At 35.2% G+C, this 19,715-nt stretch overlaps 1 protein-coding gene across 1 annotated transcript in view; it reads left to right on the top strand.

Moving 5' to 3' along the window:
- LOC108745206 (MOXD1 homolog 2) overlaps nucleotides 1–19,715 on the top strand; it is a 114,590-nt gene that overhangs the window by 14,339 nt on the left and 80,536 nt on the right. Inside the window, exon 2 of the mRNA XM_025981529.1 lies at nucleotides 3,132–3,485. Within this exon, the coding sequence (XP_025837314.1) occupies nucleotides 3,213–3,485 (273 nt within the window). The 5' untranslated portion in view covers nucleotides 3,132–3,212. The remainder of the gene's footprint in view (nucleotides 1–3,131; nucleotides 3,486–19,715) is intronic.

Below are 19,715 nucleotides of genomic sequence, written 5' to 3'. Positions count from 1 at the left end.
AGTGGATTAAACTAATTTTTAACCGACGGAAAAAAAGAGGAGGTTCTCAAGTCGACGCGTATATTTTTTTTGTTTTTTTTTTTTATGTATGACCACGCATAACATTTTACAGAGTAGTCCAATTTTGATAATTCTGTTTTTATTTGAAAGGGTATAAATATAAAGGGTAAAGGTATAAATTGGTCCCATATAAATTTTCAAGAAAAATCCAACTCTAAGGATAGGAAAACAGGGGATGATTGTTGATTGTTGTTCACTCACTGATTGTAATGTATGACCACGTGTAACTTTTGACAGAATAGTCCGATTTTGATAATAAGAAAGAGTATACTCCGAAGTTAGTCCCATATAAACTTGGAAAAAATCTAACCCTAGGGGTAGGAATACCGGGGATGATTTATAGTGGGAAAATAGTAGTAGTAGTAATAGTAATAAGTAGATTATAGTCACAAAAAATTATAAAATAAAAACTTTTTAAACAAAAAAATTAAGCTGCCGAAAAAACTCAAAAGCAAAAAATAATAAGCCTTTATTTTATTAACCTTAATAACACTAAGTTCTTCAACTAATGTAAGTATACTTAAGTAATTCTGAGCCGGCGCTAAACAATCAGTAAACAAAGATCTCTAAATTACCTTAAATTTAAAGAAATTAACAATGCAATGGTTATTTCTTTAAGGTAATTTGTTTGTTTGTTTCTTGACTGTTTAGCGCTGACTCAAAATTACTTACCTATACTTACATTAGTTAAAGAACTTAGTTATTAGATTAATAAATAAAGGTTTTTAATTTTATGCTTTTCAGTTTTTCGGCGGTTTAATTTTTTTGTTAAAAATTTTTTATACAGTTCTGTTCCCAAAAATTTATTTTATCCTTTCTTTGGTATTTTCATACACTAATGTTGTATTTATTTTCTCAAAATAAATCGTTTAGGATGTTGTATAGTTTATATATCTAATTTTATCCCCTTTTAAAACTATCAGCAAAGCTGTAACTTTTCAGACCAATTAAAAATTTCATTACAGCGCTTGCTAGACATTCCTTATTAGTGTCTTTAACTTGAAAAGAAACGCCAACATCTTAAGAGTGTAAAGTGTAATGTATTTAATTTGTTACTCGAGGAAATAAATTTACCTCGCTTAATCATGTTTAATTTTGTAAGTGTCGGCTGTCATACATGTATTCACATCCGTATATGTGTAATTAGACACAAGAAGACTGAGCTACATTATTCTTCTTCTATTTGTACCTCGAACCAGCAAACTGGCATTAAACTTTATATATAAAAAAGTATTCTGAACTGAATATTACAGAAGGCAAATTTTGGAAATAGGTTATGATTATTGTGGGAAGGTGAAATGAAATATGAAACGAAATCTATACAGGTATGTACGTACATATCTGGTGAGAAATTATAACGTAAACTCTCTGTGTAGCGGAACTCTAGAAGCAACAGAATTTTACAAAGTTATGATCATGAGTCAAGTCCAGAACGATCCCGAATATCATTTGATTATTCCACATATATTAAAGAAAGTTTTTAGTCAAAACAATAATCGTAAGTTTTTCTTTTACTGGAAATATTCGCTGGAGTATTGTTCCCGTACTGACAATGAGAACTAACCAATGGGTCAAATGACAAACCAATCCGGTTATTTTTATGCCTGTTATGGGGCACTCAAAAGTTTTCTTTCATTTGCTGCTGGAAAATTTCTAAATCCAAACCAGATGGGAGAAATCTTGAGCATTATTCCAAACTGGTCGAAATATATGAAACTGCTCTAGTTTAGTGTCAGAAGAAGCCACTTTTACTACCCACAAATAATGGACCTCCAACTTTCCAGAATATTCTCGATTTTTCCAGCGAGTCTTCTGGTCCAGTTCACTTTAGAACATTATAGTTGAGGATAATTCTAATTGGTATATCTGATTTATTCGAGAAGCCATTCCCACCACGTACATAATGATTTTCAAACATTTCAGAACATTCTCGATTTTCCGGTTCAGTTCATTCCAGAAAATTCTAACTGAAGACAACCCAAGAGTCATTTGGGAACATTCTGACTGATATGAAAAAGCTCTGGTTCGATCACTTTTCATCGCTATAACTCCCACGCCACCACAGTTACCTTTGAAAGAGATATCGGAGGTTATGAATATATCCGAAGAACATATTGTTCACATATTGAATCAAACATTGGGTGCCCCTTTACTCATTTTAGACCAACAGCGTGTTCGATCATTTCCAACGCTCTGTTAACGCAGTTTAGAGTTTTAGCGCCGATTAATTACTGTAGATGAAACTTCGACACACAATTATACGCCCAAAGCAAAAATACAGACAAAACAGTGGACTGCGAAGGAGGAATTTGCAAAAAAGAAGTCAAAGCTGTTTTTTCTGCAAAGAAAGTGATGTTTTTTGGTATAGTCTTGGAGTTATATTTAATCGATTATCTTCAAATAGGAAAAAACCATTATAGAAGCATACTTGGAATCATTACTGACATTATTACTTGACAAAGTTGAAGACAGAAATTGCGAGAAAATGGTCACACTTGCAAAAAGAAAAATTCTGTTTCACTAAGACAATGCACCGTCTCACACCTCAACGATCATGGCGTAAATCCAAAAATTACCACTCGAACTACTTGACCACCCTGTTTACTCACCAGATTTAGCCTCAAGCTTCTTCTTTTTGTTCCCTAATCTAAACATTGAGGATAGAGGTTTGCGTCAAACAAATGCAGAGGCCATCACTTTCGTAAACAATTATTTTGCGGAGAAACACCTCCAGTACTGTTTGAACGGATTAAAGTGGTGGGAGCATTGCTGGGAGAAGTGTGTAGACTTACAAGGAGACTATGTAGCAAAATAGTAATAAATTTAAACAAAAAATGCCTTATATTTTTGTTAGGTCGGTAACTTTTCTGATGATTGAAATAAAACATCACACTTGAGTGATAAATCTATTCTTAAGGCTAACACATCCCATTCATTTACTGTTATTTATTTAATTTCTGATAAAGTATAGCATGTTTGTTTATATCTATCTGCCTATTATTCTATTAATTTTGATTGTTATATGTATTTGTGATTAACGACGGTCTAATATTTGTTCTTTTTGTTTGCAGATGATAATGGGAAGTGACGTTTAATTTGGTGAGGTCGTGTAATCGACGACAATAATAGGAGGATTCGTCGTAGAGTAGAAGATGGAGAATCCGTGGAACTGTTGTTTGGTGTTGTGTGTGTTGTTATGTTGTTTGAGTGCGAGTTTAGTACGTTCGGCTCGTTGGGCACATTCGGCAATGTTAAGCCCCGATTACCGACTTCTATGGTCCCTCGGTCCTGGACCGCAGGACATAACGTTCGAACTGCAAGTGCGCACATTGGGCTACGTCGGTTTCGGCTTTTCAAAGAACGGTCAAATGGCCGGAGCTGATATGATCATCGGCTGGGTCGATCAAGGACAAGTCTATTTCCAAGTAAGTTAACAAATACCCAGTACCGCAGATACACCAATTTCGCTTTTGCTATTGATCCGCATCCCACGGCTCGTTTGTTTTATTGACGAGTCGTTCTAATCTGTTGTCTGTTGTCCTTCACGTACGGGAAACTCAACTCTCGATCGAGTACTGCTTTAATCTATTGATTGATTGGCCGTGGCCAACGCGATGATGGTTTATCACGGCCCACTACGTACACATACGTCGACCGTTTTTCATGTCACTTTGCTCCGTGTACTTCATCGATTAATCTCGACCTGTTCGAACAATTAAAAGTAAAGTGGACCAGAGAAAAATTCCTGAGACAAAAAAAAGATAAAATTGAATACCTTACTGAAGTTTTCAAAGTGAAATGTTCATGTCATAGTTTTTTTATCCAAAGAAAATATATTTTAAATAAAGGCGGTTAGTGGATAAAATCGCACGGGTTCTTTATTTTTGAAATTAAACAGGTACCTTTGTCTTCTATACTAATAAATACTTATAATTAGAAATATCTTATAATAAAATACCTACCTACATATTCCTGTGAATGCCTTTTGCTTTTGTAATGCAAATTGTACCTATCTACAATATCTCCTCGTTTAATAGCTCTTTCTGGAATTATCTGACGATTAATAACACGTCCAATAAAAAGGGTGGAATAACTAATGTGCATACTTCCATTATCCATCCAGGATGCTGTCATTTACTCTGAACTTTTAATTAAAAATAACCATTTTGAAGTGTCGAATGCATGTAAATGGCAATATTTGGTCGTAGTGTCATAAATATTAAATGGGATGTTAGATATTAAAACCATGAATAAATTAATTTTTGCTCAATGCCTACGTTATCATCGTCTTTCACAGTAGTCACCCAAAGTAGCTCAGAATCGTCGTCGCAACTACTTTTACGCAGCGATATTGGGAGGGTGGGGTTTCATTTTTGGAAGAGAAAAAGTTGGGGGTTAAATCCGAGTTGTAGGAGGGATGCTGTAACGTGGGGATACTTTTCTGGTAAAATATTCGCGAAAAATCAACTAAGAATCATGGACGCGTTGTCGTGATGTATGATGAAGAATCCAACATTTCTTTGTAACTACCGGAAATGCGGGAAATGCGTGTCCTCAACGTCTTCAGGACGTTAACATACAAGTGTCCGATCACTGTCTGACGAGCTTGTTCAGAGATCCTTCGGTCTCCGATTCTGGATGTGGACGAGACACATGGAAAGACCTCTGAAGAAGCTAGCCACTCGTTCTAGCGAAATGTTAGGAAGCAACTCCAATCGACGAATCAGCATCAGTTTGAATTAAACAGCGATTATCATTTAAATTCCACCTAAATTTTAAAATGTTATTTTTACCAATTCCAAACACATTTGCAGAAAATGCTTTATGGCAATATCGTTTTTGAATATAGTTTTGCATGTTTGAAATTTTAAAATGTACCTAGTTATTTGTTCCAGTTGAACGTTTTCAATAAATTGAACGTTCAAATTAATCAAAAATAACAGCCCTGTGCAGTTACCAACACATTTATTGGAAATAATGAATTATTGAAATGCGTAATTGATTTGAAATTGCTTTTATTTTTTTACTGATCAATTATACCTATAATCTAATGAAACAATGTTAAAATACATTTACCTGATACAACTAGTGGTCATCTGCAAAGTAAGATACGGTCAATTAAAATCGTTCTGATTCTTTAATGCTTTAATCGAACGGGGAAAAGTTGCTTTATAAGTTTTCTAGTTTTACTTACTTAGGCAAGCTAGACTTTTTTACTTTATCGTTGAAAGGCAATCTATTTTTCTTGGAAAAACTTTGTAATCCGCCTGATTGATTTACCCTCGTCTCTTACTCACTTCTTTTCCAACTCGCTCGGAAAAACGCTTTTAATCTCGGACAGTTGGCATTAAAAGCTAAGAATGAACAGTCAGTCGCGGACACAGTTTAGTTTTTACAAATTCAAAAGTAGAAATGAACACTTAAGGATGTTGGGGCGGTACAATCGGAGACAACAGTACATAAAATTAGAAATTACTGATTAATTAGGTTTTGCAGCATATCATGAGGTAAATAAATACTATCTATACTAAAAAAAGTATACGATTTGAGAGAAAATTTGGAATTTGACCAAAAACTTTGAATAAAATAAGAAATAACGAATAATATGGAAAATTTTTAACTGACTTTTGGCAGTGAATATACCTTGATTTCAACTTCGAAACAAAAAAATATTTAGTTTCAACCTCTATTAATAATGAGCATATACTTTTTAATATGTTTAAATAATAATTAAAACTTTAAAATTGCATTTATTTCAGACAATTATAAATATTATCATTACATTATCAAGTAAATACGAGATTTTCAGCTAATTTTTCATTTTTTCCTCGATAACAATTCAGTGAATTTGAATAACCTTATGCTAAAGTGATTCTCCAGAGGTCAAGTTACTTATTATAAAAGTTTGAAATTTCTGGTAGCTTTTTTTCTGTTAATAAAAATAAATTTAATCTGTTCGGTTAACGAATCTCCATAAAATGGCAATTTTTTGAAATTTCAATAACTTTAACGGTTTAGTGAATCGATTTGTAATTTTTACAGGAGTTTTAGAATTGAATGAGGAACGTTCTTCCAAATTTTTATTTGTCTCGTAGCATTTTGATATACCTCCCAAACATCCTTAAGGCTCCACATAGGTACAGGAATGTACATTAATGTACGCCATTGTGCGTTCAAACGAATATTTTAATTTGATTGTACAACTACTAAATCGCACCATTAAATTTTCGTTTGAAAATGTGTTTGGTGAATTCACGAAGGAACAACTCCTTAATGTACAAGAATTTATTTTCATTATTGTCATAATATTATTGAAATGTTAAATATGGAGTAGGATGTCACCCTAAATTAAGAACAAACTTGAAAACAATCTGGATTTTGTATAGTCATACACAATTAACGTAGTTAAAAAGTTCAAACACTACTTAAAAGTTTGACTGTCCTAACTTTATAAATTGAAGCACAATTTTTGTTAAATAGTGACTATCGACCTCTTATTGTATGCCTTTTCTTTAATTTTTGAGCTTTTCATCGATAACCATTCCGACTTTCAATAGCTTTATTTAAAATTGTTACAAAAAAGTTACAAAAACTTGTATAGGGTCTTTTGATTCGATTGGGCTCAACAATTTTTGATATTACTATTTCGAAGCTCTGCTGTTAACCATTATGCAACCAGATGGGGAACTTTAGACAAACTAATAGGGACGGCCGATGGTTTAAGGTCAAGATTAATGAAATTCTAGTCTACCTCTATAGTCTAATAGGTTGGTTACTGCTAATATCAAAAGCAATGAAATTAGATTTATGATCAATAAAGCTATTAAAAATAGGTAATGAAATAAAATAGGTAAGACATAAAAATGGAACGATAAATAAAGGATTTTTATGAGTGAATTTTTTTAACAATTTTAAAAAATAAATTGAACATGTTTTTTGTTGTGTTTTCAATATTTATTTTTGTTGTGTTTTTTTTAACTAATCGGTTATTACGTATAGTTTTACTACAACTAGTTATTTACGACGTTATTACTGTTGTATATTTGCCCATTATCATTAAGATATAAATAGTAATCAATTGTCTCAAAAAAGTTCTTTTCATCCAGATAACTTTAAATTTCATTTTTACACCTAGCGTTAGATGTAGTCGAAGGTACATTTTAATTTTTTTTATCCACGAACACGTCTTTATATACCTAGTAGCCGAATGGTTTATTGGTCTTTGATCATTTAAAATTTTATGCTTTTTCGATATCGAACCGATTCGATAGAGTCACGGTTACTCGAAATAGATTGCTGTTCTGGTTCGCTTTGCGGAGTATCGCATCGTCGGTAACTTTAGACGAGCACCAATTTTCAGCGTACAAAACTACAACTTTGATAGAAAATGAATTGAGATGATGAAGATGAGATCGCCCGCCAGATAAATTGGATAAAAATGCTTTTCAATTGACTCGTTTAAGACGAGAAATTGGAATAATAACGGATAAAAATTGCTCTCAACGACAATATATGTACTTACCTAAAATTACCTAAAAAAACAGCTATTCATTGAAATTCCTTTTATTATTGATTTTGAAGCTAATTTTTATTAACCATACCCTTGATGCTAAACAATTTTGAAGAAGAAAATGTCAAATATTTGCTGCTAACTGTATCTAATTATTTGGTGGTTAATGCTTGACAAAGCCCTACAACCTACTTGCCAAATTAAATATTAGATAGGAGACGAAAAATTAGAAGAAGTGGTTGATTTTAGGTATCTAGGAAGTCAAATAAGTCAGGACGGAAGGAGTAGTAGGGATATAAAGCAGAGGATAGCGCAGGGTCGAGCCACCTTCAATAAAAAGAAGTCACTTCTTTGTTCGCAAACGGTTAATTTAGAAATTCGAAAAAGATTGTTGGGGGTGTATGTTTAGAGCAAGGCGCTGTACGGGTGCGAAACATGGAATGTGGACACTGCGGAAAAGAAAAATTTAGAAACGTTCAAAATGTGACGTTACAGGCGAATGATGAGGATAGGGTGGATAGAGAGGGTTAAAAATGAAGAGGTATTAAAAAGAATAGAACAGAGGACTCTATGGAAGTCAATAAGAAATAGGCGAAATAGGTTGGTAGGACACCTTCTCAGGCATGAAGGTCTAGTCAGAGACATATTAGAGGCAGAAACGAGAGTTAGGAGGGGTAGAGATAGACCTAGATTAGATTACTATTCGCTAATAGTTAAGGATGTGGGTTGTTCTAGTTTTAGGGAAATGCGAAGTTTAGCTCAGGATAGGAAAGANTGGATAATTAGTAATAATGAGTAATCTATTAAATTTTATTAGACTTTATAGTGTATGAAAATTGGAAAATTACAGAACTTTGCAACCTCATAACTTTTTATGGGGGTGTGACCGCCGTGAACTTTTTATGGTGATTTACTCAGGAAGACTTCCTCTTCCAATCCCCCTACCACCTCAAGGGGTGGGGATAATCTAGACCTTCACCGTTTTTTTTTGTTTGGAATCACTTGCCTTTTATTCTTATCGAACAAACTGTTCCATCTCTTGTACTATGTGGGAACGTCAGTTCTTTCTGGGAAATTCGTTAATTGCCTTTTCTCGATCATATTCATCTTTCTGCCTCCATATTGACTATTTAGTTTCATTTTACTCCATTCTTCCTATAAATATCTGATGAGTAGTGTACGTATGTAGTTACTGTTATTAACCAAGTAGAAAAATTATTATGGATGTATACCTACCCACGTCATGTAACGAACGCCACGCAGGCACGAATGCAATTTAAAAATAATTACCGCAGTGCAATTACTCGCGACTGCTCATCGTGTAGATGTACCTATATGCATATGGATAGGCTACATAGCCGATGCGCTTCGAGTTCCACGACCAAGAAAGACATTGCTCGGCCGATCGAGTTGCTCCGGTAAACGAGGCCAGACACAAAACCAAAGATTTATCAGATCCTTTCATCTACCGGATTACGCTTAACATCATGAGACGCATACGTTTAAATATCTGCTGTCTAGCTGACCAAATACGCACCGCATTATATATCAAGGACGTTCTTCAGTAAACTAAGACGTTATAGATAATGAAGACGATCAACATAACTATTACAATTTTTATTCGATCTGTTTATCAAAGAAAAGCGTCAGTTCATTGAAATTGTCTGATGACTAAAATTGTTGGTAATTGCCCAGAATTGGGGCTCCAAAAAATTTTTCATCAACTTTCCGGTCATTCTACATAATAGAATTAGATATTAAAAGGTGGGGGAGACAGTTTTTTATGACTTCATAAATAAAAAAATACTTTCAAATTTCCGAAAAAAAGTGATTATTCCTTGTCGTGTCTCCCTCGCATCAAATATAATCATTGAACCCTTAGAAATGATAAGAAATCGATGAAAAAATTTTGGAGCGATTTTGGTCTGAAGCCCCATTTTGGACAATTAGATACCAAATTGTTTTGCTTTCGTCAAAATGCTAGATAAAGACTGAATTTTTATTAGCATGAGGGACTTAGTGCAGCTGTTTTTTGTAGGGGCCAAAGATATGTCATAATGTTGTAGATTTTAAGTTCTATGGAATATAATTTAAGAGGTCATGAGTTCCCCGATCATATTACTATATTAGGCGCCTAGGCAGAATGAGTAAAGAGTGCTTTAGACCATATGTTAATTTCCTTCCCTATCCTGCGACGTATGCTGTATTTCATCACCCCTCGGATATAGGAAGTGAAATTTTCTTAGGTGCAAAATTTAGTAATAATCTTGACCATGAAAAAATGCAAAATCGTCTTAAATTTTACGTTATATCGGGAAAATATTTAGTCAACATATGGTCACAACTTTAACTACATAGGTTTTGGGCCACCCAGGCTCCAATTGACATGCCTAAAAACTTCGATTTAATATCATAGAATTCCTTAAGCCCCTTTTGGACCCAACATTCAAATTCTAAAGTGGTCTTTAGCCGAAAAACTAAAATAAAGGTTATTAGTCGACACGGTGCTGCGCGGCGGCGACAAGCAGACCGGTATTTCCATTCGAGTTCAGTAGCGCGGTATTTGCATCCTAATGAGAACCGAGTTCTACTTGATCAAACTTGTAATATTATTTATTTACCTAATGCTTAAATGATTGATACGTCGTGCATCATTCATTGAAAATATTGTATCTGTTGTAGGCATCAACTAAATTACGCATTTATAAAACGCCGAGGGATTTAGAAAATGACTTTGCAAACCATCATAAAACAAATCATATGATTACATCTAGGTACTATGTATCTTGAGTATAAACCCACCTTTAAATTAATTATATATACTGACTTCAAGAACCTACCTTGATAATAGCGTATACCCAAGGCGAAACGTTGGTGTGGCTTCTCCAAGATTAAAGGAATTTTCACTCTTACTGGCTTTGATTTATTACATATTTAAAATAAACAAATAAGTAGCGAAATTTTATATTATAACTGACAAAGTTTTATTGAACTCCTAAGCCACACACAACTCACGCATGCGTGACTAATGCGCGCCATAATTGTATTATATATTTTCACCCATAAAGTTCATCGTTTTTGTATGATCTATATTTTTTAAACAGAAAAAAAGCGTTTTTTGAAAATTAAAATGTAATTATCAAACCGTAAATACCTTTCGCCAACGGCCGCAACGCGTGTTCACTGCTTAAGACTACAGCATAGTGACGTCACGCTCTCTCTCCAAGGTCCTAGTAGAATCGTTTTGAATCCCGGTTGTTTTCGAAACTCTATTGGGATCCTTCAAATGGGAGGAGCCTAAAAATATGGCGCCGATTAGGGATAATTTATCGTAATTCCTATAGTGTACCGTGCAATTTCCAAGTTTCTAAATTATGAGAAAATGATAAGTATTGACACAATATGTGATTGGGCTGACACAAAGCCTTGGAAAGGAAATTTCGTTGAAGGTGGGCGTGTTTTTAATGCCAATCANATTAACCATACCCTTGATGCTAAACAATTTTGAAGAAGAAAATGTCAAATATTTGCTGCTAACTGTATCTAATTATTTGGTGGTTAATGCTTGACAAAGCCCTACAACCTACTTGCCAAATTAAATATTATATAGGAGACGAAAAATTAGAAGAAGTGGTTGACTTTAGGTATCTAGGAAGTCAGATAAGTCAGGACGGAAGGAGTAGTAGGGATATAAAGCAGAGGATAGCGCAGGGTCGAGCCACCTTCAATAAAAAGAAGTCACTTCTTTGTTCGCAAACGGTTAATTTAGAAATTCGAAAAAGATTGTTGGGGGTGTATGTTTAGAGCAAGGCGCTGTACGGGTGCGAAACATGGAATGTGGACACTGCGGAAAAGAAAAATTTAGAAACGTTCAAAATGTGACGTTACAGGCGAATGATGAGGATAGGGTGGATAGAGAGGGTTAAAAATGAAGAGGTATTAAAAAGAATAGAACAGAGGACTCTATGGAAGTCAATAAGAAATAGGCGAAATAGGTTGGTAGGACACCTTTTCAGGCATGAAGGTCTAGTCAGAGACATATTAGAGGCAGAAACGGAAGTTAAGCGGGGTAGAGGTAAACCTAGATAAGATTATTGTTCACAAACAGTTAAGGATGTGGGCTGTTCTAGTTTGAGGGAAATGCGAAGTTTAGCTCAGGGTAGGAAAGAGTGGAGGTGCGTGTCCAACCAGTTTTAGGACTGACGACCTTATGATGATGAAGCGTATAGTCAGCAAGCTGGTGGATTGTTCTTTACAAGGTCTTGTCTTGATGATTTTTAGAAGTTATGATGCGCTGAAGTGAACTAATATGTCCGAAACCGTAATCGACCTCTAGTGATTTCGAAAAATTATTGGCGGACCGCTTAATGTACCTCGTTTAAATGGAGAAAATCTTGTTTATGATGGACGTTTATATAATAGCTCCTTGATATGCAAAACTTTTATGCTTGCTTCTTTCTAAAAAATTCGTTTAATAAATTCAGTTTCAGCACACGTGGCGGTGGCTTCTTTAAGGGGTGCCATCTTGGAGACGATAAAACAGATTATTGTGTTCTAATTTGAATAATGCGGCGCGCTTTTGCCATTAAGCAGTTATCGATTCCCACTTAAATCTCCAGCTGATGTGAGCATGGCCCAGATAACTGCGTATAAGTGTGCATCTATCTACATAGGTGCCTTTAGAAGCTACATTTTCTGCATTAATTTTCGGATTATGACCTCGAACGGTGACATAATAACGATCTACTGGGTTGTGGAACGTAAAGGCATTGTATAGGCACCTCATCGTAATGTGCAAGCGTGAACTAAGCATGCATATAAAAACCCTAACCATTCAGGTAGTTAAGTGCACGTGATAAATTCAGTTTTAATCGCCTGAACGTAGTTGCACTTAAATTATTATGATGTGTCCTCATAATTTATAGCTAGGTACTATTATTTTCTTCTGACTTGGGCAAGATCATTCCAATAAGAAGCATTAATTTGAAATCTTGGTTTAGTATAAACTATAAAGGATACTTTGTAAGTTGTATATTAATGATTCCACAGACTTAGTATCTGTTATAATAATGGCTCTAATTTTAGATGTTGCACCATTTCTTTAACATGTTAACCATTCATTAACTTCATTATTGGTATAATGATTTAAAGTTTTTCACCACATTATGATATACCAAGTATTCTCAGGTATGAAGGGCTAGTTAGAGACATATTAGAAGCAGAAACAGAAATTAAGAGGAGTAGAAGTAGGGCTATTATCATTATCATCATCATAATAAGGTCGTCGGTCCTAAAACTGGTTGGACACGCACCTCCAATCCTTCCTATCCTGAAGTAATCTTAGCATTTCCCTAAAACTAGAACAACCCACATCCTTAACTGTTTGTGAACAATAATCTAATCTAGGTCTACCTCTACCCCGCTTAACTTCCGTTTCTGCCTCTAATATGTCCCTGACTAGACCTTCATGCCTGAGAAGGTTTCCTATCAACCTATCTCGCCTATTTCTTATTGACTTCCATAGAGTCCCCCGTTCTCCTATTCTTTCTAATACCTCTTCATTTCTAACCTTTTCTATCCACGGTATCCTTATCATTCGCCTGTAATACCACATAACGAACGCTTCTAACCTTTTCTTTTCCACCGCGGCCACTGTCCATGTTTCGCACCCGTACAGCGCTGTGCTCCAAACATACACCTTTAACAACCTTTTTTGAATTTCTAAATTAACCGTTCGCGAGCATATAAGTGACTTTTTTTTATTAGATTACTGTTCACAAATAGTTACTCAGGATAGGAAAAAGTGAAGGTCTTAGGACTAACGACCTTGTGATGTGATGATTATGAGTAACTTCTAATAAATTTTTGCTTGAGAAAATGCTCCCATTCATGATTATTTAACTGCAAAACCTAACCTTTAATTCTTTAGTGACTTTAAATTTGCTACAAATAAGTATGTTAGCTACTAAAGATTCATCGTCCAACTTTCTTATTAGCAGTGGCTACTTAGTTTATTTATACTTCTTTGGTACATGGTGTTATTTCTCAACTCCTATTACTTCGTAAGCCCTATCGCTACTTCAATCATCGGCTCTTATATTATCTTCTAGTTACTTTACGTTAACTAATTATGTATTTTGTTACTACATTTGTAACAAAGTCGGAAAGACCTTAAACGGCGCGGTAATCAGTTACTTTAATTAGGAATTTGTTTCGGTTTCTACTAATTTGAAAATGCCAACAAATGTAAAATGACTGAGGGGCAAATTCGTGTAATTAAAGAGACCGATTTGACGGTTATTAGTCGACACGGTGCTGCGCGGCGGCGACAAGCAGACCGGTATTTCCATTCGAGTCCAGTAGCGCGGTATTTGCATCCTAATGAGAACCGAGTTCTACTTGATCAAACTTGTAATATTATTTATTTACCTAATGCTTAAATGATTGATACGTCGTGCATCATTCATTGAAAATATTGTATCTGTTGTAGGCATCAACTAAATTACGCATTTATAAAACGCCGAGGGATTTAGAAAATGACTTTGCAAACCATCATAAAACAAATCATATGATTACATCTAAGTGCTATGTATCTTGAGTATAAACCCACCTTTGAATTAATTATATATACTGACTTCAAGAACCTACCTTGATAATGGCGTATACGCAAGGCGAAACGTTGGTGTGGCTTCTCCAAGATTAAAGGAATTTTCACTCTTACCGGCTTTGATTTATTACATATTTAAAATAAACAAATAAGTAGCGAAATTTTATATTATAACTGACAAAGTTTTATCCTAAGCCACACACAACTCACGCATATGTGACTAATGCGCGCCATAATTGTATGGAGTATTGTTCCCGTACTGACAATGAGAACTAACCAATGGGTCAAATGACAAACCAATCCGGTTATTTTTATGCCTGTTATGGGGCACTCAAAAGTTTTCTTTCATTTGCTGCTGGAAAATTTCTAAATCCAAACCAGATGGGAGAAATCTTGAGCATTATTCCAAACTGGTCGAAATATATGAAACTGCTCTAGTTTAGTGTCAGAAGAAGCCACTTTTACTACCCACAAATAATGGACCTCCAACTTTCCAGAATATTCTCGATTTTTCCAGCGAGTCTTCTGGTCCAGTTCACTTTAGAACATTATAGTTGAGGATAATTCTAATTGGTATATCTGATTTATTCGAGAAGCCATTCCCACCACGTACATAATGATTTTCAAACATTTCAGAACATTCTCGATTTTCCGGTTCAGTTCATTCCAGAAAATTCTAACTGAAGACAACCCAAGAGTCATTTGGGAACATTCTGACTGATATGAAAAAGCTCTGGTTCGATCACTTTTCATCGCTATAACTCCCACGCCACCACAGTTACCTTTGAAAGAGATATCGGAGGTTATGAATATATCCGAAGAACATATTGTTCACATATTGAATCAAACATTGGGTGCCCCTTTACTCATTTTAGACCAACAGCGTGTTCGATCATTTCCAACGCTCTGTTAACGCAGTTTAGAGTTTTAGCGCCGATTAATTACTGTAGATGAAACTTCGACACACAATTATACGCCCAAAGCAAAAATACAGACAAAACAGTGGACTGCGAAGGAGGAATTTGCAAAAAAGAAGTCAAAGCTGTTTTTTCTGCAAAGAAAGTGATGTTTTTTGGTATAGTCTTGGAGTTATATTTAATCGATTATCTTCAAATAGGAAAAAACCATTATAGAAGCATACTTGGAATCATTACTGACATTATTACTTGACAAAGTTGAAGACAGAAATTGCGAGAAAATGGTCACACTTGCAAAAAGAAAAATTCTGTTTCACTAAGACAATGCACCGTCTCACACCTCAACGATCATGGCGTAAATCCAAAAATTACCACTCGAACTACTTGACCACCCTGTTTACTCACCAGATTTAGCCTCAAGCNGACTCCATCATCAAAAAAATTTTTACTTTTTTAACGTGTTTTATTATTTTAATAAACAATTTTACAATTTGCGTGCACAGTTCCTATGTAAATTTTTCCCTCATTCGAGTTATAGATTTTGCCACCAGATGGTGTATGCCCATTTGACGGATCCCAATAGTGGTCTCAAAAATTATTTTTCGACGGTAGGAAAAAACTTCTGCTCATAAAATCGTTTGTGTAGATTCCAAATATGCAATAAATAAATTTCTCTGATAATTAATTCCGTACAGAATCCTACAAAATACTATTCTATCAGTCTTTTTCTCTATCTACTTTATTGACAGTCATTAAAATAGTTTAGTTGGACTGCGTCTGTCATCTATTTGTTATTCGGTACACGAATCCAGTAATCAAAATCGGATTGTGTGGGTAAGCCTTAATATTTTCTTCAAACAGTTTATTAGTCGTGTTCACCTTTGAAATTCAAAACAAAATTGTATTTTCCAATGAAGGTGTGTGTGTGTGTGCGCGGGCCTCTGGAGGGTTACGGTGTGACCGAGAAGCACCGGTGACAAAGAGGGTCGATAGCAGGATGGATGGATAATAGATGGGGTTGTAGGAGGTAGGGTGGCTGTGCGGATTTTCAATTCGGTATCGTTCTCCAAGTCTCGATAAACTTTTATAGTCCCGTTTGAAATAAAGCAGCAGTTCGATGCAAAATCCCATCGACATTCGTTGCGCTTGCTGGAGAACACGAAAACCACCACAGTGTGCGGTGTGTTCGTTTTAAATCTTATGAATACTAAACAAAATGCATGATACCCGGTGAACACGATTTGCTAGTGCGATTCCAAGCGGCGTACTAGCAACCGATGTTTGCGTTTTGAAAGTTGCAGGTCAGTGATACAATTTGTTGAGAAGTTTCCGATATTGTACCTAAATGGAGCATCTGTGTAGTTCAAATGACTTTTGTGATGCGGTAGACGATCTAATGATTTCACCAATTTAATCGATTGGTGACTACGGAATAGATCCCCAAAGATTCGTACGTTTCTTTAAGTAGTTCCTTCCTTCTTATTCCATATGTCATGAAGATAATCCATATACAGTCAGGAAGAATATTTTTTGAGTGAACTATTGACATAAATTTAGGTAAAAATATGCGATATTGATTTTCCACATTCCAATACAGTCCTTGGGCTAATATTAGGAGATTTGCAATTTAACTCCTTAGCTGTGCATTCATCAATAAAGATTAATAATTGATGTAATAACCATCATTAGTTAAGCGCATTAATTATTAGGACATAAACACATTTATGCCTATTTATAAATAAAAATTGTAGTATGTTGTAGGTAAGTATTTTACGGTGTTTTATGGTGATATTCTACTACTCGATTTGCTGTATGACATATGTATTTTAAGGTGTTTCTTTCAGAAAGGTTCTTAGATAAGTAGCACAATCGAAGATTTCTAAAATTCTTCGTGTAGCAAATGTTGCTGAAATCGGCTTGAAAACCATGTTAGGAATCGTGTTCCAACCGTTGCATTATTTATTATCACATGGTGCCGTTGTGTCACATATATTTACATAGATACATACATACATACATACAAATGCCTCCAAACACACAAATGTAAAACAGAACTTAGTTACATAAATGTAGCCGTTATTTCAAAGAGTATCCAAGTATACAGTGGACACACATGTTTTATGACTCTGCACATTGCAAATCTGGCAATGCACTTGGTGACATGTTGCATTCATGCCACGAGAACGTCGGCTAATTACAATCTGTTAAGATTTTTAGATTACTTATTATGAATCCCATATAGTTTGATTCGGTTTTATATGATCTATGCGAAGTTCCTAATAAGGTACCCCATAAAGGGCAATTAAAACTGACACGGATTTTCATCGTATCAAAAGAATTTAACAAGAGTCTTAACTATGCATTTTCCCACAGTACTTAGAGTGGGTGATATTTGGCTCAAATGCCGATTTCGGACGAATGCCGATACAAAATAGTAAATCGCAACCTCCAAGCAAAATGACCAGGTATTGAGTTATTTCGTTATCGATTAATGTAAAATTGAACAGATCGCCTTCGGATTAAATCGTTTCTTGTTAGATTAATCAGAGTAACCTAAACTAACTATACTACCCTGAAGAGATGCATAATTTCTTTTTTGTTTTTAATGATATGTACCATTTGATGGTAAGATTATAAATAGTACAGATTCTCCTAATTCTCACTAACTACATGATTATTTACCTTAAAAGAGGCNGATCGCCTTCGGATTAAATCGTTTCTTGTTAGATTAATCAGAGTAACCTAAACTAACTATACTACCCTGAAGAGATGCATAATTTCTTTTTTGTTTTTAATGATATGTACCATTTGATGGTAAGATTATAAATAGTACAGATTCTCCTAATTCTCACTAACTACATGATTATTTACCTTAAAAGAGGCTTTTGCCGTCGATGGGGCTAATTAAAAACTATTAGTAGACGAAAAACTGACAGAAGACACTTTGTGGATTCGTTTGCATGATCGGCAAAAACGTAATGGTAAAGGTCTAGATGATGGCCCCTAGATGGGGGGATCGAAAGAGGAGGTTTCCCCCACCACTGTACCATAAAAAGTTCGTGGCGGTCTCATCCCCATAAAAAGTTATGGGGGTTCAAAGTTAATAAATGTGCCAATTTTTATACATGGGGGGCCATCATCTAACCCCCATAACTTTTTATGGGGGTGAGACCTCCACGAACTTTTTATGGTACAGTGGTGGGGGAGACATCCTCTTTCGATCCCACCATCTAGACATTTACCAACATAATAATTAAAGTCAAATCAAATCAATTGGATTAGGTCTGCGATCTGCGGCATACGTCCGAATTCGGCATCTAATATAGGCATTAACACAAAAATCAAAAGGGCATCGAGAATAAAGTTGGTACTAACTGATGGTTCTTTCAAAATCGGCATAAACAATTGTACTAAAGATTGCTTCATTCTCTGAAAAGCGTTCCCATTTTATCACACTGTTGTTCAGCTGTTATTTTCTTTTATTATTTTCCCCTTGTCCTCTGTCATTTATGTCACTGTAGGTTTCTTTCTTGTTTGTGTGAAACAACCAAACAGCGTTAGGTTGTTTTGTTTTGCTGTTTTGATGTAGATTATTCGGTGTTGTGACTTAAAAGGAATATCGCGTTGCGGGGAGGTGAAGCGCGTCGCGGCTGTCTAGATCCTACGCGCCGGTTCAACTGACGAGATTATCTCTCGAAATATCACATAAATAAGTATAAACATTGCCTCCCAGAGACCGCGAAGGCCTGTGAGATGTCGAGAATCATAGCCGCCGTTGTGGACCGGAGTCGACCGCGACCGACCCAACCGACTGGACGACGCGGCATGGTATGGCATTAACATAACGAGTCCCATAATAATATTTCATCTTAATGTCATCTAAAATTGTATGCTAATAGTTTCGTCTCGTTGCAAATGCACCTTTGTATTATTATTACAAAGGTAATCTCCTTCTCGGCATTGCGAAAGACATCTGAGACTGAGACCGGTCTCGGTTGCAATGGCAGAAACGAAACAAATGGCTACCTATTATATTATATTACAATCTCAGTGGCTGGTGGATGCTGCCGAGTAAAATGAATGCACATTGATTATCTAGGGAAAGTTCATTAGTAATAAGGCAAACGTTTCCGAAAAAAAAATTTTGTCTTACAGATTTCTTAATAACTCAGTTGCTTGAGCGATTTTACCGATATCTGTCCTCTGCTTAGTGCTTTGAAGCTCAAAAAGATCATGAGGTTTTTCTTTCGCCAGTTCGTTTTTAACGATTTTTTGGTAAAGGTTTAGATTATTCAGCATAGCAGGGAGGGTTGAAAGAGGAGGTCTCCCCCACCATTGTAACATAAAAACTTTGCGGTGGTCTCACCCCCATGAGAAGTTATGGGGGCTCAAAGTTTATTATTTTGTTGATTTTCATATGCTTGTGAGTATGTAAATGTAATTTGTATATTAATTTTCAAAGAATATCCAAAAATGAAAACAATGAAAATATGCGTTTATTATATACATAATATACTTTGAAGTGCAACAGTACCGAGGATGATACGATCTTACGTATAATAGTACCGGGAATAATATAAGTTCAAGTACAATCTTACTACAAAGGTAATCTCCTTCTCGG

This window comes from Agrilus planipennis, unplaced genomic scaffold, assembly GCF_000699045.2.
Source record: "Agrilus planipennis isolate EAB-ADULT unplaced genomic scaffold, Apla_2.0 scaffold38, whole genome shotgun sequence".
Taxonomy (NCBI): Eukaryota; Metazoa; Arthropoda; class Insecta; order Coleoptera; family Buprestidae; genus Agrilus; species Agrilus planipennis.
The sequence above is the reverse complement of the archived record's forward strand: the minus strand, read 5'-3'. Positions and strand labels throughout refer to the sequence as shown.